The sequence below is a fragment of the Varanus komodoensis genome, unplaced genomic scaffold (assembly GCF_004798865.1).
Source record: "Varanus komodoensis strain SLA01 unplaced genomic scaffold, ASM479886v1 scaffold2, whole genome shotgun sequence".
Classification (NCBI taxonomy): domain Eukaryota; kingdom Metazoa; phylum Chordata; class Lepidosauria; order Squamata; family Varanidae; genus Varanus; species Varanus komodoensis.
In genome coordinates, this window is record NW_025335568.1 from 36,184,121 (window position 1) to 36,205,338 (window position 21,218).

The 21,218-nt window shown below is 40.4% G+C and overlaps 1 protein-coding gene across 5 annotated transcripts in view; it reads left to right on the forward strand.

Moving 5' to 3' along the window:
- CARS2 (cysteinyl-tRNA synthetase 2, mitochondrial) overlaps positions 1-17,776 on the forward strand; it is a 47,440-nt gene extending 29,664 nt beyond the window's left edge. The window contains exons 12-16 of one of the 5 annotated variants that reach the window (XR_006414531.1): positions 3,320-3,443; positions 5,857-5,955; positions 7,263-7,509; positions 11,608-11,964; positions 15,956-17,776. Coding sequence is in view for 3 of the 5 variants with exons in the window: in XM_044428288.1 (XP_044284223.1) it covers positions 3,320-3,443; positions 5,857-5,955; positions 7,263-7,509; positions 11,608-11,702 (565 nt within the window). In the remaining 2 variants the exon portion in view is untranslated. Of the gene's footprint in view, positions 1-3,319; positions 3,444-3,525; positions 3,621-5,856; positions 5,956-7,262; positions 7,524-11,607; positions 13,569-15,955 lie in introns of those variants that run through there. The other 4 variants (XR_006414530.1, XM_044428289.1, XM_044428288.1 and 1 more) reach the window with 4 other exon arrangements.
- The last annotated feature ends 3,442 nt before the right edge of the window (positions 17,777-21,218 follow it).

The following is a 21,218-nucleotide window of genomic DNA, read 5'->3' on the forward strand; positions in this document are numbered from 1 at the left end:
TTGCATGTGGAGTGTTGTAGGCCGCTTTCCCCAAGAGACATTCTCTCTTCGAAAATAGGAGACAGCACCCGCCACCTCTGCATCTCCAAGTTCCTTGCACTTAAAATAATCTCTTTATATGTTTCCTAGTTAATCAAAGATGCCTTTTCAGTCAATGAAAATATGCTAAATTGGTTATTCTGACAGTGCAGTTCTGTGCACACCTACACAGAAATAGGTCACCTTGGCTGCAGGCGTATTTTAACCCCTTCTATTCTTCTGCTTGAGAAGTGTGTGTAGCTCAGTTGCCTTGCTTTTGTTAATTAGCACCCTACCTACTCCGTTTTCCCTTGATAGTTTAAAATAGATCCAGACATAACACAAGGTAACCATAGATCATTTATATTGATTCATTTAATGGTCATGAATCAAAACTGGTTCTATCATATGATGAAAAAGAGCTGTGTTCCCCTGAACATCAGCTTCTGATTGTTCATAATTCCTTTTCCAATAACACATAAATCTCTGATATTCCTCAGGAAATAGATTTATAGGACTGCCTTCCCTGAATTTGATACAATATATTATCTTCAACAATGCTGATGTCTTTTACATTTTAATGAATCAAAATCTGATGCTAGGAATCACACTTGTCCCTTGGTAATTTCAAGTTGCCATGTTTGTGGAGATTAGCGAATTCATTCTCAGCTGCATCTGCCTGAAACATCAAGCCTATTCGCAGTAGGTTTCCCAGTAGTAAAACTACGGGATCTGCTAATGCTTCCATTTCAGTGTTGGTAATGAAAGCTTAGTTTCCACTCACAAATAGTTGTATTTGTTGACTGTCCACCAAGTGTCAAAGAGCTGCTTGTTCATATGTACATTTCCAGCCATTAATGTGTGCAGCAAAATACCTTTTGTAGAGGTGAGGTGCCAACAATCTTGTTCTTGTCATATCCTGTTCTTTCATCATGAAAAATATCAGCGTGGCGTATTCCAAGTGGGGTGCAGTCACCAAAAAGAATTTTGGAGTATAAGCAGCTAATGGAAGCTTTAATTCAGGGCAGGCAACTTGTATCCTTCTAGATGTTTTGTGCTGCTACTATCATCATCTCTCACAATTGGCTGTATTTGCTAGGGCTGAGTGGAGTTGTGGGCCAAAACATCTGGAGGGCCACAAATTGCCCAGTGCTACTTTAATGTCCTGCTTAGAATCGACATCAACATTTGGCTTCTGGACAAAGGGGCTTTCCCATCATGCTTTTCTCCCTCCCCCAGATAAACCCCAATCCTTTACTTAGTCTATGCAAGGAAGTTCTTTCCAAACTGTTTCCATAATTTTGTACTGTAATTTTTCCATGCTGCAGTGCAGCTCAGCAACGATCTGTAACAATGAACTAGCCAACACCAATTGTTTTTACAACATTCTAGGAGCTTCTGCATAGCCAGGGCTGCACATTCCTTTTTTTCCTTCTACAGGTAAGGGCTATCTTAGAATAACTCTCTCTCTGGAATTAGAATAATTCTGTCATCTCAGACTGGATATTTTTATCCAGTGAAGTTTTCTGAGCTGACTGATCATCCTATTATGTTCCTAATACCAAAGTCTCTTGCCAGTCTTTGCTTACACAGCAAAACCACAATCACCATAGCATCGCTGTAAGAAGCACAAGGATTTCCTCTAGTCTCCGCACAATTCATTAATGGGTGGCTGGATATTCCTCAGGAAACCACTGCCAGTTTTTGGTCACGTTTAAAGTCTCAGTTTTTCCCTCTTTTGTGGCAGCACACCATTGCCCCCCCCACCTCCTGACTCTGAAGCTGCTGGGCAGAGTTCAGGAGGTGGGGGGCAACTTGTTCAAACACCTCAGAGTCAGGATGTGGGGAGGCTACTCGCTCGGAAGCCTCAGAGTCAGGCTGTGGGGAGGTTACTCGCTCGGAGGCCTCAGAGTTGGGCTGCAGAGGGGTTGTTTGGGCACTAGGCCTCAAGTATAATTCCCCTTGTTCCAATGCCTGACTCTCACTGTGAGCTTCCGGCCCTTCCTCGCGTGCCAACGCCTCTGTCGAGCCGTTAGGCATGACACCATCTTACTCTCACCACTGTATACAAGATTAGCAAATAGACCCAGCTTTGCATGGGTTGGAATGGCCCTTAGTTTGATGCAGCAAAACCTTCAAACTAAGTGGCATAGCTGTCAGTGTTGGACCCTGTTTGTGTGAAGCTGTGCCTGCTGGCACCCCTATGCAGGCCTTCTGCCGTGATATGCTCCATCCTCCCCTGCGCTTTCCCGCAGCAAGGGGAAAAGGGCTGGCATGTAACTCTTTCCTCAGCCTACAGATCTTCCTTGGCTTTCAGTTGTATGTCTGTGTACCGGATAGGGAAGTCTCCCCTCAGCCATGTGAACTCATTTACATTAATTAGGTAATGCGTTTAAATAATAAGCCTGTGGTACACACCTTTAGGATTTCCTTAGTAGGCACACTGAGTTTCATGTCTCTTGTTTCATGGTCTTGGCACTGTGGTGCTGATGGACAGACAGAGACACTATTGTTATTATTACAGGTGTGGGTGGACCTGGCTTTCAAGGGACAGGCCTTCTGCCAAGGTGTTTAGCTTGGCCCTCCGAGTATCAAGGACAGAGAACAAGCGGTGCAGGTGTGCATGTACAGGCTGCAGTGAGGGAGGAGGGTCCACCTTGGGGCAGCAACATAAGAATGCACAGGTGGGGTTATGTGTGTGGGAGCTTTTCTAATGGAAAAAGCAGCATGTGGTTTGTGCTGCTGACCAGGTGGAGAATTTCTACTGCATGAAGCCATCTCTTCTCTCTGTCTAGTCACTTTAGAGTGCTGAACTGCCACATAGATTTGGCTTAGAAAGAGAAATGCATAGGGTTGGATCCAGGCCTAATCCCAGTTAGAATGGGCTCCTTGAACTCAAGGGGGCTGTTATGCCACTGATTCCAATGGTTATTGGTTAAGTATGCTTAAGTCTGGATCAAATTCACAGCCAGTTCAAATGGGTCTTGACAGAGGAATACTGTATGCAAAATGGATTTCCTACAAGTCCTAAAAGCAATTTAACAAAATGATGTGTCTTTATTCAGTTCTGAAACTATATCCAGCCAGTTTTAAACGCTGTCGCTTCCCATGGAAAAGTTTAAGCATCCACTTCTTTCTCTCAGAGAAATCAAAGCAGCATGGCTAGAATATGCCAAGATAACTGCAGAAAACATGTGTTGCCCCCTGAAGTATATTTTAACTAACTGATTGGCTTAGAGCAAGAATACTAAGTTTTTGCTTTGGTTGTCTTAACATTTTTCCTTCTTCCTCATCCTTCCAGGCTAGCCCACACTAAGGCAACAGTAAAGGCTGCGTGTGCTGATGACTTTGACACCCCCAGGGCTGTTGGTGCAATTATGGGCCTCATTCACCATGGCAACAGACAGCTTAAGGCCGTCACTAAGGTAACCCATTAGGATGTAAGGTTCAGAAAGCGACAGTTGTCTACAGTTCTGCACCAACCAATTTGGTTTATTCTTTTCTTAGGAGAAACCAGCAAGAAAAAGAGGCAATGAATTTCTTCTCCCATGGAAAACATCCAGATTACTCTTCTAGAGAATAATAACCTCTCTCCTTATGTTGCAGTGCATCTGAAGTTTAATTTAGTTTTGCTGCACTGTATTTGTGGGCATTTTATGAAATGGTGTTTCCACACTAGCCTTTTCTTGTGCTATCGGTTTATGTTTACATTTGTGTATCACCCTTTTCCCTCTTGAACGGATCCCAAGGTGGCTTACATGGTGGTCCCGCTCTCTGTGTTATCCTCACAATGTGTTAGGGAGGTTATGCTGAGAGTCTGTGACTAGCCAAAGGCATCCAGGGGTGACTAAGGGGCTAGAACCTGGATCTCTCAAGTCCCTTAACTGTTACACCATGCTCTATTCATACCACATGTGCGTTTATCTATTTGAAAGCAAATTATTGTGGTCCAGAGTTCTTTCTGTTCTCTTCCTGCTTAACTTCATTGTATGCAGTGGAGAGAGGTGTTGCCCTTAATATTACTTCAAAGCAAGGGTCCAAACTGTGGCAAGTAGCCCTGTCTGCCTCTTCCTATCACCCACACTTACTAGATTGACTTCACAGCAACATGACATATCATGTTGTTTCCAAGCCTCTCCAGGAAACATGGAAGGAGGATGCTTGGCCACACTTCCCGAAGCGGATTGGAAGCAGCGTGACATCAGAATTCATTTCATTGCTGCAAAGCTTTCTAGAATGTGCAGGTTGGTGAGAAGTAGCGGAGAGGATCCCATACTGCTCATAGCGGCATGATCTCTGTTTAAAAAACATTTTAAAGAGCAAAATCCCTTCAGCTGCCTCATGCAGTTAAGTGGCAGGCCCCACCTTTGCTAAGATTTTGGAGAAAATTAGTTTTCCCTCCCATGATTTTGGCAGTTCTTTGATTCACCCAAATCAACTTGCAAATGACTGGAATAAAATATAGAGTATAGAGTATCTATTTGTATGCAGACATCTCTGACTTTATTACTTCCTATATTTGCCTGCTGTTATATTGATTTCTTGGGACTGTGATTTTCAAGTAAGATATCTCTCTCCCAATCTTGTTCTCACCTGAGGTCCATCATAGAGCCAAAGCTACAACTTTCTATAAATAGTCTGTACTCTCTCCTTCCCTGCAGTATTGAAAATAAGAAAATCCTTTATTAAGGTTACCCAGATTCCATACCAACAAAAGCTGAATTCTGCAACTCTCGTAAACTTGACAAATGAGGCAATATCACATCCCTTGCTTTATTCATGCAAATCTATATTAGAACATGACCAATATTGGGTCAACCAAAAAAACATGAAAATACACAAGCTTTAAAGGTCTCTCCTTCAGGCGAAGTACTGCAAAAAGCAGGTTGGTAGGAGGGGAAGATGGGAGAAGCAACAAGGAAAGGCTCACTCAACATAATGAAGTCTTTGTGGTCAGAGTCTTAAGATGAATTGTGGAAGGAACTTGTAGACATTCAAATTAGACTCTGCCAGTTGATACAATCTTTTAGGTCTCCCTTGGGATTTACTGCTAAGGTTGATGAAGAAACAGAATGACTGAAGGCTACTTTTGAAAATACGTATTCCAGCTAGGGAAGCTGAGGGGGTGAATTAGGCCTGTGAAGTCTTGTCCCCTTGCCAGTGGAAACCTCGGTCCTTCCTCCTGCACCATTGTCTTCTTGGATGTCACTAGATGTGACTCACATGCTTGTCGTGATTAGGGGTGTGTGTTTGGCCCTTTAGAAGAAAGCTAAGTCTGCCATTGCCAGACCTTGTGTCATAGATATTTTTTTGCAAAAAGCGGCATGGAGGATACTCAGCCCTGTGCATGTTGTGCTCATGCAGAGTCTGATTGTGTCGCTTTTCCGAGCTGGGAAAAACCCTAAATAAAGTGTATCTGGCAAAAGCTATGCATAAAGTCAGAGTCCAGAAACTGGCAGATTTTTGTTTGCGCTTACACCATACGACATATCTGTTCTGAGTGTTCCTTCCAATAATGAAGGCTTTAAAAGGGGGGAGTTGAGAAAGCCACATTCTCTGCGTTGTCCACCCATATCACAGGTGACGTGCATTCTGTGCTGCGTATTTTCGAAACACCCAGTGATAGCACTTTCCAGCCTGTTACTGCAGTTAAGAGTTCTTCGCTGTTGGAAAGATGAGGGCTCAGGAAAGGTTTCAGTTAATGAGATTTCTGCAGAGCTGCCTTCTGCAAGCAAAGAATGGTTTGTGTTCATCTTTTGTTCATGTGCACAGAGGCGTTGGTCACCGTAGTGAACTGTTATAGTTACATCAGCTCTTTTGTGTGTGTTTTGAAATCAGGAAACTGGATCTCCTAGAAGCGCTGTTGTGTTTGGAGCCATTGTGTCCTATATAGAGGAATTTTTCAACACATTTGGGATTGCCCTCTCTGAAGCTCAGGTAGGAGGCCACTATAAAGGTCCATTCATTGTAAGTGAGGGGGGGTGGGGGCTCAGCAGCTGTAGGGTCATAACACCAGGCTTCTCCGAACTGTTTGCCGGGTGCTTGTGCTGGGTCAGAGTGGCTTTCAGTGAGTCCCCTTTATCACAGGGAAAGAACCGTGTGTAACAAGAGTGGGGCAGCTGTGGTCCTCCAGACACTGTTGGACTTCTTTTCCCAGCAGCCCCATCTAGCTGGTCCATTCAGCAGCATTTGAGGAGCAGCTGGTTCTCCACCCCTGTCGTATAAGCTTGTCATTGCATTACCTTTCTGTCTTGCCTTTCTCACTCCTGCAAGGGACCCAAGGTGAAGTACAAAGCTCTCCTCTCCCGTTTATCCTCACAACAATGCTGTGAGATAAGTTAGGCTGAGAGGCATGACTTGGCTGGCTAGTCACCCAGTGGGCTTCACAGCTCTGTGTGTGTGTGGGGGGGGAGGGGGTGGAACCCAGATCTGTGCCCCAGTCCAGCATTATGAACCATGACATCACACTGGCTCTCCCAGCGATTGGCTCTTCCAGTGGGGTTGCCACTGTTCTGTCAGTCTCCTCAGGCTGGCTGCAGATGTCCCAGGTATTTGGCAGAAGTCTGAAATCCTCCGTCCGGGTTTTTTTTGCTAGGGATTGGCCCTGGGACTTTCTACAAGTGGAGCTTCTTAAGCACTTCCCAGCTGACGTCTTCCAGAGCTGCAGTCCCACAGACCTCTGTGAGCTCCTTCGTGGAGGAAGACTCACTGTTCTCTCCAGCCGGAGGAAAGAACAGTGGGGAGGCCAGAGATGGGGATCCGGCTGGCTCTGGAACCATCAGCTGTGCCAAGCAGGGCAGCGTCACGCAGCATGCAGAGCACGATGCTGGGGACTGCTCCTCTCAGTGTTGGCCGAGACCCCTTTTGCTGAGGAGGGCAAGAGCTCCGTGCTGTCCTGACAGAAAGGCAAAATGGGCAAGGAAGTTAACATCCATAGGCTGTAGCCACTGATGCCATCCAGCCTAGTGGGGCACTTTGGCCCTTCCCATTATGGTTCCTCACAGTGAAAAATGCACCAGTGTAGTCACCCTCATCTTGATCTCCATGGAAGTTCCATGCTCTTTATTACACCTGAAGCCCTTTCCCTGTAGGGGTTTTGTTGCTCTTGAAGCAGACCTTATTTACAACTGAGAAGGCGCTTGGAGCTTCAACATGCTCCGAGCTGAAGCTCCAGGTTGAAAGGCATAATGTAGGTGTAACTGTGTTGCGTTTGGGGGGCTTGATTTTAGATTTGTGGTTTACAGGTTGCTCCAGAACACAACCATCCAGCCATCCTCTCCAGTGTGATTGATGAACTGGTGAGGTTCCGCATCAAAGTGCGCAATTTTGCCCTTGCTGTGCCGGCAGCTGCAGAAAGTGCACCCACTGAAGGTGCTCATTTGTCCGAAGAGCCAAAACAGATACAGAAAGAGGAAAGGCAGCGGCTGTTGAAAGACCGAGCACCCCTTCTGCAAGCGTGTGATAGTCTGCGTCAAGACCTAGCTCTCTACGGTATCAGCATAAAGGTGGTAGTGGTTCTTGTTTGTTTGATTAGCCCCTTCTCCCTCAAGCCTGCTTGCAGGAGAATTTTAGCATCTTGCTACTGTGGGTTGTCTTTGGAATAGGGCTTTATTTCTATCCTGTGTTCACCCTGTGAACAGGCAGCTCTCACCGTTGTGCCCTGAACCGTTATAATATAATATAATAGAAATCACAGGGGGTTTAAATTGAATCATCGTGTTTGATTGATCGATCCCTCAGTTTTGCCCTATCCCATGTGTAGCAGCTTTTGCAGTTCTAAGTGGAAGCAAAATTGTTGGGCATCTCTGTTGTCCTGGAGCCTCCCTGGAGAATTATAAACATCCCAAGTATTCCTGTAGTTGGACTATAAAGTGCAAAAGTAGTAGTACCAGCTTTAGAAGAGGTTCTCTGCACAGATTACTTGTCCCAGTCTCATAGGTACAAAGTGAACATATGAAAAGGACCCTTGCTAGCAACTTTGGTTTTCCTGACCAGGCTGAAAATGGAGGCTGTGTTTCAGCCACTTCACAGATTCTTCTCCTTTTTGCATTAATTTGTATTGAGAGTGTCAATAAATCAAAACAAAATTAAAAATCCATGATAAAATTAGATAAAGCCTAAGTTTTCTTATGTGAGATTTTAATAGCAATTGTGTTAGATACTCATAGAATGTGTACCCCTGTGTATTTTGTACAGAGCAAGTTTCACTACTGTTTTTGGTATAATTATACATGGACTTTAAAAAAGGCAAACCAAATATCCATATTTTTGTCCATTCATAGGTTGCACCCATTCAGAAATTAAAAGCATAGTTAAGTGTTCAGCCCACTGAAGGTGTTATCAAAGGTGACATCCTTCCAATATTGTGGTGTTAATCTTTTAGTTGTCAAAAGGCTGTGGAAAATCCATTTTTATTGGCTTTGTCTTATGTTCCAAAAAGCAGGTAGTTAATTAGGAAGAATATGCACATTGCCAGTTATTAAAGAGCTTTCAGTCAGAATTGTATTATGCTCTCCTTCTGACAAGAGGAAGCCATTGGGTTGTGCCAAAACATGCTGATAAGGGAAGTCTTAGTATTTTTACATTTCCAGCAGTTAATATATTTAGACAACCCTGTTTGAAAAAGACATTGTGCAATCCAGCTCATTCAAAAGACAAATTTCTGCTGAATCAGACATAACCTGAGATTCAGTTACCCTTCCAATATAGATGCCAACGCAACCATTTTATTGGCTTGGCAAGATAGTACGATTCAATTCGTTATTCCTTTCTTGCTGAAGGCCCTCTTCTTATTCACCAATAATAGCTATTTATAAACTTGGATCATGAGTCAGTGTAACAGTACAGCCTCAGTCAGATCTTCCGATAGCAAAGGGAACTCTGGAGCTGTAAAAGCAGCAGGGCCAAGCCTGTTTTCAGCAAATGTTTCATTCATTTATATATTTCCATTCAGCTGTAGCTGACAATATTTAGCATACATAACAGAATGGCAGAAAAATGTAATTGGGACTGACTAGCTAATTTAAAACAAAACAAAACAAATCAGCTTATCTGTCCAAGTCCAGCAGATGAACATTCCCAAATAAATAATGAAATTTGGGCAGGATCCAAAGTGCCAGTTTGCTAGTATACTATGGAAAATAGTATCTCCAATCAGCATCAATTCAGAATTTGACCAGTTAATTGAGTAGTAGGACAAACTAGGAGAAGTTTTAATCATCTCCATCAGAGCAAGAACAGATTGGAGATTGGAAATGAACAATAAAAAGTTATTAACATAAAGATTAAGTTTGAAATTCTGAACAATTAGGCACATTCTGTGAATATTAGTGTTCTGTTGATGGGCACCTGCCAGGGGTTCCAAAGGTAGAGCAGATATCAGTGGGAAAAATGGACCTCCCTGTCTGGTTTTACTTTACCTTTCCAAAGTAAAAAAAAATATACAAAATGCCACTGGTCCTAAGTCTGAGGCTGAATGTAGAATTTTGGCCTATTTCAGGAATTTGCAGGAAGACCAAAATTTCTCAATGTAACAAAAGTAAATTTCTGATAAGAGTCTTAGGAAAAGCTTTCTCCACATCCCGAGAAACAATGGAAGCTGTATTTGTTTGTAATTAGCGTAATCAGACCAACCACCAGTATGAGATTTTTTTTACCCCTGACTATTTTTAATAAACCACCTGATCCAGTTACACTAACACTGAGTAGCTTGTTGCAACCTATTGGCCAAAATTTCACTTAAGATTTTAATGTCAACAATAGTTAACCCATAAGTAGAATAACTAGTATGATGCCTGTCTGGCTGAGGAGTCACAATATGTTTGTATTGAGTGCTGACAAAGGAAAACCTGATTCAAAAACTAAGTTATAGAAACAACGCTCTGAAATGAAAAAGCTGTAGATGATTTTGTAGCGCTCATATTGAACTTTATCAGATCCAGTTCTTTTTCCAGACTTTATATTAGTTTTTGCTTTTACGATTTTCAAAGAAGACTGTGCTTGCTAGATGTTTAAGTGGAGGAGATTGTCATGAAGGAAAAGAAAAGGCATAGCTATCCTGTTCTGATATTTTACTACTTCTGCTGCATAATTTTGGGTACAATTTAGAGGTTGAGAGTTTTCAGGAGAAGGGTATGTCTTACCACTCTCATTTGTAGCAGACGAAACCATGTTTGTGTTTTTGTTTGAGCTAATGAGCCAAAATCTTACTAGGGCATTTATCATCTTCCCAGTGCCCCTGTCTTAAACAGGTTGAAGCAAAATCTGTCTGCTGCCAAGGAATATTATTCAGCTCGTGTTTGATGTGCTGCACTTCCCGATAAAGTTGTGCAGTTGATGAAAAGGCAGGCCAAGTTATTAATTTTTCAACTTTAACTTAAGACAATTCGTTCCTTTAAAAAAAAATCATATGAGGTGTGAGGGACACATGTCATAAGCTTCTGGGCAGGGACAGGAAATACGGCCTGTGGGCTGAACATGACCCAGCTATGGCCTCTACTATGCCTGCTGCTCCCCAAAATTGTTGAAAAAGTATGAAAACAAAAATAAAAAGGTCCCTAAAGTGGACAATTTGAAGCCTTCTTAAATGCTTTAATGCTCCATAGCTACTGTGGAACACCAAAACTAGCTTGAAAACAAGCTAATTTTAAGCTTTGGTATCCTAGAAGCCTTTTGTTTGTTTGTTTGTTTGTTTTAGGGTAGAGGGGATGAATTTGATTACTTGAGTGGCAGATTTCCTATTAGCTTCTTTGAAGGTGCAAATATTTGTGAAACTGCAGATGGTTTAGGCTGTCATAGATAGAAAAATGGTGCACTTCTCCTAGGTTGTATGGCCTGCTGCAGCACACACTTCCTCTTAAAACAAAATATACGTTTTTTCATGCACAGATCTCATCCATTAATTTAACGATGGGTCAGTCAGGATTTACTGGTAGACCATCAAGGGTTTTTGATTCTCTATTGTTGAACAATACCAGCAGCAACAAGGCTCCTTCCTCCATTCTAAATTAGCCACTAAATAAATCTAAGAGCACCAACAGCAGGATTTTGTGTGAATAAACTGTGAATGCAGTTTTGATCCTGAAAAGGCATCCTGCTCTTTAATTCTATAAGCGTTATCTCCTTTTTGCCCTGTTTTGCACTTGATACTGGTTCAAAGATCTTGGGACACAAGTGAAACATGAAGTAGGTCCTGCTAGTTTGAAGTTTGTTTATCCGACGTAATTAATTAAATGCACATGCTTAATCTACTAAGATTTCCTTAATTAGGTGGCAGCTCTCATTACTACTATTTCAATTTCACAGATGACAGAAGGTGGCAATGCAGCCTATGCCAGTGTTGCCCAAGTTTCCAAATGTCTTAGATTACAGTCCCCATCATCCTCCAGATCAGGATGATGGGAATTTTAGCCCAGTATTTGAGCAGGGCTCTGAACAGGTGACACTCCTATGGACATTTTGCACTAAGCCAGCTTGAACTTGGTGAAATTACTTCTGACTAGAATTAAGTATAGCCTAAGTACAGCATGTTGTACAAGCACTAAAGGAAATGCAACTTTTAATGTTTCTCCTTTTTCCTTACCTCTATAGGACAGAAGTACTACTTCTACATGGGAACTCGGAGACCCCAGCAAAGAACTGGAAAAAGGCTGATACAAATATGGACCACACTTGGAGTGGTTTAACACTATGGATTTAAAATTCTTGTGACTTAAGAGAGTTCTCTACTTAAAAGTAAAAAGCTTTGTCATTGATTTTGGGGAACAAGTGCAGATCTGTTATGCATAGCTAAAGCTCCTCTGTGTTCACACTTACGGAATCCTGTAAACTTGTTTGCATCACTGTCTTCAGTGAGATTAAACTGCTGCTTCTGGTTTTGTTTTGTTTTCCTTTTAAAAACAGAACTTTCTAGCGAAACTGCCATTGCCGGGTCTCATGACAAAAGAGGTGAGTTGCATAAGTTTACTTCAAGAGCCAAGTGCTTGCTACCCTTTATTTGAAATGGAACCTCCCTGGGATTGGGGTGAAATAAGCAGTTCTGACCAGCCTCTTTAACTGTTCATAGCTGCTAAAAGAGACAGATTTGAGTGCAGCACCATCTAAAAATAGGATTTATTATTTATTCAAATGGAATTTTGGTAGCAAGGGGTTGATTCACATACCCTTTTACACTGTAAGCACTTACCTACAATTTATGATATTTATATGTTACAGATAGTTTATATAGTATTTCATTTAGTATTGGTAAGAGTTCAAATCCAGGTTCAAACTTGGTTGAAGCTTAAATGTAGCTGACACAAATGAGATTTTTAAGAATTGCTTATTAGGAACAGTGTAGGAGGATCTCCAGAAGTACTGAAAGGAAAAAACTTTAATTCCGACAATCTAGACTTTCTCCTCTGCATAGTTCAGAGGTGGTAGGAGTCCTTCTGGAAAGGCAAAATATTCTGGCTGACCTTGTGAAAACAAAACCTTACTGACACAGACTTGATCTAATTTCAAGTTGGAAACCCATGCTAAATAAATGAATTGGGCAAACTAATCTTAATCCAGATACTACTTGCTTCACCTTTCTCATTTTTTTTCTTTAACCCATGAAGCTTCTTTGGTCACTTAGCAGGCTGCTGTGATTTATGTATATGAGGAGGATGAGAAGAAGAGCAGAGAATCAGACAGCTTCCCTGTAAGGTGAACCTTCTTGCCTGCTAGATGTTTCCAAGTTGTCCACAGGATTTTAGTGCTGTACCAGCTGCTCAGAGGAAAAGGGAGTAGTGCTGAATTGAAGAGACTTGGGCTTTCACAGAGGCAGAGATGAGGATTCAGAAGCATGGCTTTGTATGTTCTTGGCATAGCCTCCTCCATTCATTCGGTGAGGCTTGCTTAGTAGCCGGGTACTATACTTGAGGAACTGTGCATTTGATAGACTGACCCACGAATCTTTTAAACAGATGCCTTTATTACCACCTTTGTAATACTGATTCTGATTTCATTTTGCTTTCCAAATTAACAATTGCAGAACATTTGCGCAATAGCAGAGGAAATAGATCAGATGCATTACCAGTTTAGAAATATAGTAAATTATATCAGCTTTGTGGATAGAAAAAGAAATTGGCAATCACCTGTTCTCAAATGAGGCAAAAAAAGAGTGAAGTACAGCTGGACTGAGCTATTAAAATGAACTAGCTGGAAAACCGAAAAGGAAATGAGATAAACTGCAGTATAAAACTCTGCTTTTTCAATATGCAGGGTAAAATCTAACCTAACTCCTACTTAGAGTAGATCCATTGAAGTGAATGTTACTTAAGATAGTCCTGATTTTTTCCAACTTTATTTTAGTTTGGGAAAGGCTGACCTCACATAAAAGTAAAGATGTTTTTTCTTGGTTCATTCATGGCCACTGGAAGGGAGGGAAGAGACGTGCTGATGCTGGGTGGCTGGGGCTTCTAACTGGGGCCCCATTCCACTGGGGTTCATGTTTTCATGTAAAAGCATGAAGGACAATCCTGAATGGAAAATAAAATTTACAAGTTGGGATACTTGCTAGAAAGTGAGAGCTGGACTTGCATTCATTTTCTCCATCTTCTGTGAACAAGCAAGCAATCTTGTACCCCTTTTACTTGGGACAAAATTCTAATGAAATAAATGGGGCTTATTTCTGAGCATGCATGTATAGGATTGTGCTGTTGAGGTAATGATTAGGGAATGTAGATGTGTGATCCTCTGGTTGCAATCCTCTGCTTCTAAGTGCCTTAGTTTGCCCTCTGCCATGTTAGATCAGGACCAGTTTAAAGCAAGACAATTTGAATTATAGATTTAAATAAGGGATGGGCAACTTTGTGAGACCCAGGTCCCCTTCCCCCATTGTTCAAGCTGCACCAGGAACTCTTAATTTAAGAGAGAACCCTGATTTATATTAGTGATTTAAATCATGTTAATTATTGATAGAGCTTCATACATTTCTTAAACAGAAGTGTAAATCTAATCAGTAAAACTTGCTAATTTACAACTCAGTATGGTTTTACACCATCAAGGGTTATACAGTTTGTTAATTTTTTGGAGAACTTGATTTATATTACTTTAGCAGATAGTACACAGTAGTAACCTTGTCAAACTCTGCATGCAACAATAAGAACAAAATCATGCACACAAACAAAATAGCATTTTTAAATGAAATATTTATAAACATGTTTACTATTATGGCAGCATTCTGGGTTAACAGCTAATGGGTATTGTTAAACTTTTAGAAAAGCATTAGCTTAAACAGACAAATCATCACACCACTAAATATAACTAGACCTTATCTTCCATCTGCTTGCATCCTTTTTATCCACAGACTGAAATCCAAGTTTTCCTGCCTTGCAACTCTCAGTTTATTGCTTAGCTTTTGAGTGCATAATACCAAACAATGAAGATATTCTCTGTGGCTACAAAGGAAGCTACTGCTGTGAAATGTTGGCTTAGCAACCAAAGGGAACTCAGGTTCAAGGTACTCAACTACTGATTCCCACCATTTCAGGGGAATTAACTTAGTTCAAAAACAGCATAAGTAAATTTGTAGAGAATGAGAATGCAAGGCATACTGTGATTAAAAAGCAACACAATAGAGAAAAGCATATAGAGCAGCATGCCATCGATGCTAGACAAGGATGTGTTGACTGAGCTCCTGATGTAAACACAACAAACAAATCCAAGCAGCTCTTCCAGTCACAACATGGATGATGTTTGCTAAACATAACGTACAAAAACAGATGGGGTGTACCATGAAACTTAAAAAAATAGAAGTATAATAAATACTTTAATATGCTGAAAAGAGTGACAGTGTACAAAGATATGCATTACACTCTAAATCTCCTGAGCACAAGAGAGAGTAAGATTGCTGTGAACCATCCTTGTTGAATCTTCTTTCTGACATGGTTCAAGCGATCCAATGGAAATGCAGCCTGACGCTTATAAGCATAAAAGGCCTTTCAGTAATTAGCCCCTTTACTCTCCACTGAAAATCAGTGCCAAAAGAAAAGCAGAATATAGCTGCTAAGGATGTAACTTTTTGCAGTTTGATGTCAGATACACTTAACAAGATTTTTTGGTTTCTCCTTACCCAGAGAAAATTCATAAAGAGAAATACCCATTTCCATGTTTTTACCAGGTTTTCATCAGGAATCATGCCTGATTATAGTGCTGCAGCAAAAGCCCTATTAGTCAAAGTAATATATCATCCATCTACAAAGGGTGGATGCCTAAGCCATACGTATTACTGAGTTTAATTCAGTTTCTAAGCCCAACACTGTTCGAAAACTGGAATCCTGAGAATTGTTCCGAGGAAAAGTGACTGCAAACTTTCGCTGCTATTTATGTCCTGTATGGTTACCATGTACCACTGGACCATAATCTTAGCATGAAACATCTTTAAAACCATACGTACTAATGAATCACACTTTGAAAAACAGACTTTGCAAAACTGATAAGCTGTTAACATGCAGATCTTTGAAGATTTCATTTAAAGTATGATAAAATTACACTGAGATATTTATAATATGCTTGTTCAGTTGGACTTCGGTTGAGAGCCCAGCTATATAATTTCCTGTTTTGAAAAGACAAAAGATTTGTGTTTTGGTGTAATTAATAGTCAAATGATTAATTGTCACTAAAACAGGCAAAAACTTCAGCAATGCAATCCCAATATGACAATAAAATAGCAGTTTAGAGCAGCAACGGGCCCAAGGGACCAGCTAGTTGTGGGGTGAGAATCAACTCCAAAAGGGGCTAGCTTATTCCTAAATTGACTACAATGGATGCTAACACACAGGGTTGTCTCACCCATTAGTTAATGCTGCATTTGGGCTGCAGATAACTTGCAGAGGAATTGCTGAATGCAGTTGTTTATTTTAAAAAAGCAGGCTATTCTTAATTGAAGCATTTTAACTTCTCTTATTAACAGGTTTCTAGGGGTGACACCAAAAGCTGCTGTAAGATCTACAAAGGCACTACACTGTTCAAATGGGTCCCCCTCCAGTCTTGAAATGTTTTATGATTGATTGATATGACTGACATTCCTGAGAGCTGATATTGAGATGTCTGTGCCATGGCATCAGCATCTTCAGAAGTTAGGCATCTAACCTTCCTATCTGTGCTTGAAAATGTTCAGTAAGAAAATGAGGTATGGCGTTAGAGCGAGTTCCATTTGCTTCTTTATTGCCTGCAGATTAAACTTTTTGGTTTAGTACTTCCTTTCTTCAGTGCCTTTTGAAGTACCTTCCAAATTCTGACAGCATCAGCAGTACGGCAGCCATTTCTGAAAACCCTTTTAAGGCTATGGCTTCCAGTATAGTGAGAATATCTTCTGTGTTTAATGATTTGGAAGAGATACTTTCACTATTTTATGAATGCTTCACACAGCTTTATGAGAACAGGCCAGGACAAATTCTCAAAACAATCACCTAAGGAATTCCATCCTGAAGAAGAGTTCGTTTTCATCCTAATTCTCTCTTTAGTAAAGCTGAGGCAAAACCATTTAATAGAAGTACTTTGTAACTTCATAGGGTTTTTTTTTTAATTCCTGGAGAAGTAGTAGGTCAAAACGATGCATTAAATGGATATACAGCAACTATATGTTATTTAAGGAGCTTCATTTCACATCTTGCCACTTCTCATTTTTGCCATATTTGCAGTTTTGCCTGTGACAAACCTCACGTTACATTTGATCTTGGCTCACATTTTATTGTAAATTTCACTGCCACTTCTTTTAAATCTGTTGTGTGTTTGCCAGTTTGTTTCTGAAAGAAATTCTTGCACACTAGGTTGCTTCTCATACTATCTAGCAACCCTCCAACTATGTCTACTCTGTGTTCCTAAGAACTTAACCAAGTCCTTATTTATTACCTTTTATTAATAATGTGAAAAAGGGGGTAACTTGTAGGTATGTTCTGATCTTATTACAAACCTTATTACATGCTAGGGGTTTTACAGGGTGATTGAAATATTTCGCTTGCAACTGAACTGTCTGGAACATGTTTCGTGGCAGGAGTGCTGCTAAAACTACCAGTAGATGACTCTAAAGTTGCAGATGGTCAAGTTGTTTGCACTTCTCTAGGATTCTGAGACAAATTATTTTGGTTCTTCTCATTCTGTTATTCGGTGAACCAATTAATTTGTTTTCAACAAGAATGCAGTTGATTGCAAGAGTATCCAAAAAGTTAAAGTTCATTTATGGAACACATTGAACATCACTGGTGCTTCAGTTTTTGAGAAATTTAAATATATGATGGGATTATTTGACAAACTTGAGTAATGTTGCATTAAAATAGGGAATCGTCAATGATGATCTGCCATGATGATCCATAATTAGGGGCATATGATAACTGGTCGCAATTTTAAATTTCTCTTCTTGCAACTTTCTGTATTAACTATGTTTAGAATCTACAAAGTTTAATTGAGCCAGAATTAACTTGGCAAAGCCACAAAATATTCTAGCAAGACCCAACACAGCAAACAGTTTAAGAATCTATTTGTTAAGTCAGACCTAATATGCATAGAGAGATGGTTAAATCACAATTTAACCTGGAACCTTTGAATTCAGGGAACCGTGTTAGTCATGACTGACTTAAATCTCACCGATTTCAGTGACGTTGAGGTGCAAACCAATGTCTTGACAGGTAATGTGAAAAGGAGCAAAATGAATTAATTTGCTAACCAATTGATCCACATTGTTCAGACTAGGCTACATAACTCTCTCTTAATAAACAGTTTTCATTAAAATGTTTCACGCTTCAACTAAGCCTCTTCTTGCACTGCTTATAGTCAGCATATTACTATACTTTCCTTTTTTGCCTGAGAAAGTAATCTTCAAACATTCCCAGATAGGATCTCATCTCTGCCCAAAAGCCAAGAGTTTCTAATGTGGTGCAAGTGTGGCGTTACAGAAGAGCCCACTGTTCCTTTCTGCTCTGCCTCTACTCATTCGTTCCTATATGGCAGTGGTTCCCATCCTTTGTTTGTTTACCCCTTGACAGTCTATTTCCATGAATTGAATCCTTCATATTAGCAAAATATTTGTAATTAATATAGTTATTTCTGCCACTGCTCTTGTTCCTGTTCAGCTGCTGCTGGGGGGCGGGGGGCAGTTAATCCCTAAATGTCCTGGGACACAGGTGGTGTAGCAGGTTAAACTGTTGAGGTGCTGGGCTGTTTATCGGAAAGTTGGCAGGTCAAATCCATGCACTGGGTTGAGCGTCCATTGCTTTGTCCCAGCTCTTGCCCACCCAACAATTTGAAAGCATGCAAATGCAAGTAGGTAAATAGGTACCACTTTGGCGGGAAAAGGAACAGCCTTCTGTGCACCTTAGTGTTTAGTCATGCTAGCCACAGGACCACAGAAGCGTCTTTGGACAATTCTGGCTCTTCGGCTTACAGAGCACTGGCTCTAGAGCCAGACATGACTAGCACACACGTGTGGGGGAACCTTTACCTTTTATGTTTAAACGTCCTGGTTCATACCCCTGGAGGGTACACCTGCCCCAATTTGAGAATCACTGCTATACTGTATTTAACTCCTTTGCCTGGCTTGGCCTAGCTGCGACTACCACACGAGCGGAGATCATCAATCCTATCCAGGACAAGTCTTTGCTAGGGAAACAGAAAGCCCAGAACTTTCAAGAAACAAGGGCTGCTAATAATGTGGGCAGAGCCAATTTCAAAAGATTAAAGACAAATGCCCATGTTTGATTGCTAACACCACGTAGCCATATTTAATTTCTGCGAGATTAGCAGGACAATCCTGTACCAATTTACCTAGGGAATAAGTCCTGCTGAACTGGGGGCACATATTTCTGAGTAGGCAGTGTTAAGAATGTGCTCCAACAGGTTAGTGATTATATTTATAACTTTTTTAAACCAGTGGAAAACTTAATGTTTTAAAGTTTCAAATGTTAAATCTGATTCTTTTTAAAAATACTTTATTTAAAATAATAGTCAACCTGATGCATACAAATAGAAATAAATGCATATTCTACCAGCTGACACTAAAGGACAAGCCCTTCCAGTAAGAAACTGTTTTATAAATGCTGTTCATCTTTCCAGTTATGGATAAATGTAACGATTATGTAAGCTATCTTGAGTTTCTTGATATGAAAAAGTGGGATATAATGAATGAATGAATGTTTACTATCTTTACAGTGCTAAAAATCATTCTGACCAATGTACCAAGTAAAGCAAAGGAAAATCAGGTAGCCAGTTCAAAGCCATATTATAGATTCATTGGCCAGAGTCTAAGCAGTTCAGTGAAAAAATACACCTTATAGTGGTTTTTATTTGTAATATTTTTATTTCCTTGAGAAAAGAAATTGCTACATCTTCAGATTATTTCAGTTGTAAAATCTTTATACAGTGGTGAACAACATATTAGCAACTCTTGTAATACAATTAAAAACAGGCAAATTCAATTCTGTACTGACTGTTCTGGTCAGTTTGAAAAATCCAAGGACATACTTGGTTTCCCTACAAATATTATGTTAAAATCTTGCTACTTGCTTGCTAATTATTAACAGTTCAGTTCTAAATTATGGTAGCTATTTTGTTTTTTACTGAGGGGAATGGCACATTTGTTTAAACTACATCAGTCATTCATATTCCCCCACCGTAACCCCACTCCACCATGACAGTTCTGTGTTTTAAACTCTGGGAGTACTATCCATTTGCACTCTGATTGTAGTGTCCACATCTGGAAGGCCTGAGGTCGACTCACACTGCCTCTTCCCCCAGTCCCACCTACAAAACAGACACATGGATGTATAGGTAGTGCAACAGGAGATCCAGTTGGACCTCCCTTACGGGCAAAGAAACCAGCACTGGGCAAAGAGGGAGGCCTAGAAGTAGACATGGGAGAAAAATAACTTCACCTTTCTTCCCAACATCCTTTTGTGCTACCTGTGAGCCTGCAGAGATGGGAAGGGTGGCTCTGGAGCCCTGTTGGGATCTCCCAAAAGTACTAGGTTACAGCATAGGAACCACTCCAGTGCAAGCAGATAATTCCCTAAGAAATATTGCTTACGGACCATCTCTTCTTAGAGCCGACTCATGTTCAGAAGAAGTACATTATGTGAGTCACAGTCTAAACAACCACAGAAGTAAAGAGAGGAATCACACACCTTTGTTTCTGCTATGTTATTTTTCCCTGTGGGAGAACTTTATCCCTCACCTGCATTTGCAAGCAGTAGGGACTGCATATTTTTTTTAGGTTGAGTTGGTGCTATGAGCTTTGATAAAACCAAATAATAGAACACTTTGTATTAAAACAAACAAATGTATTGTTCTGAGGTAGAAGTCACAGTGCATCCAAACTTTAGCTGTAAGCACATTGAATTTATACAGAGCAAGTTAATGTTAATTAGTGTCCAGCTATTGTATTAAGTAGAGCAAAAGGAGTGCTAATTTAGAGCTACAGATTGTAGACTAAGGCTGCAGTTGTCAATATACATACTTTGGAGTAAATCCCATTGAATTTAGGACTTAATTTCTGAGTAAATATGCATAGCAACAGGCTGTAAGTCATTCAAGTAAAAATAAAGGTTATTCTGCCATAGTCTGTCTTTGCAGTCTTTTAAAAACCATTATAATGAGGTGGAGTTTCTAAAGTGAAAATACTTTGTGCATAGATCCTACGAAATTAAATTTTTATCTAATCAATTGGCAAAATTAGCAGGATACATTTAGAGTAGCTTGACACACCTCATCTTGAATACTTGTGCTGTCTTTATTACAGAGATGCCCAATGCCATTATATTAAGTTGCTATGGATCTTAGAACAACCTGCTATCTACCCTGTAGTCTGCTGTGGGCTGCCTGTTCTTTATTAATGCTGTGCAGTTGAGGGCTGCCCTTGCCTTTTGTTTTTATGCTGGTGATTAAAAAAAGTATCTACACACTAGTGTATCACTGCAACCAACAACTCTGGAGGTGACTTTTTTAAAGCTAGTATAAAAGCATGAAGGGCACTTCCTACCAACAGTTATTCCTGTGCAAAGAGTGTGTGGGTCTTATGGCAAAAGCTAATCATGGTGGAGTGTTTCTTGAGCATTTTTTAAAAAATAACCCTCTGAATGGTTTTAGCACAAGTTATGTCTGCTTCCTCTGCAAATGATTTGGTTTCATGTTCTAAACTAGCCCTGAACAGTAGATGAAGTTTTAATACATTCAGCTAAATAAGT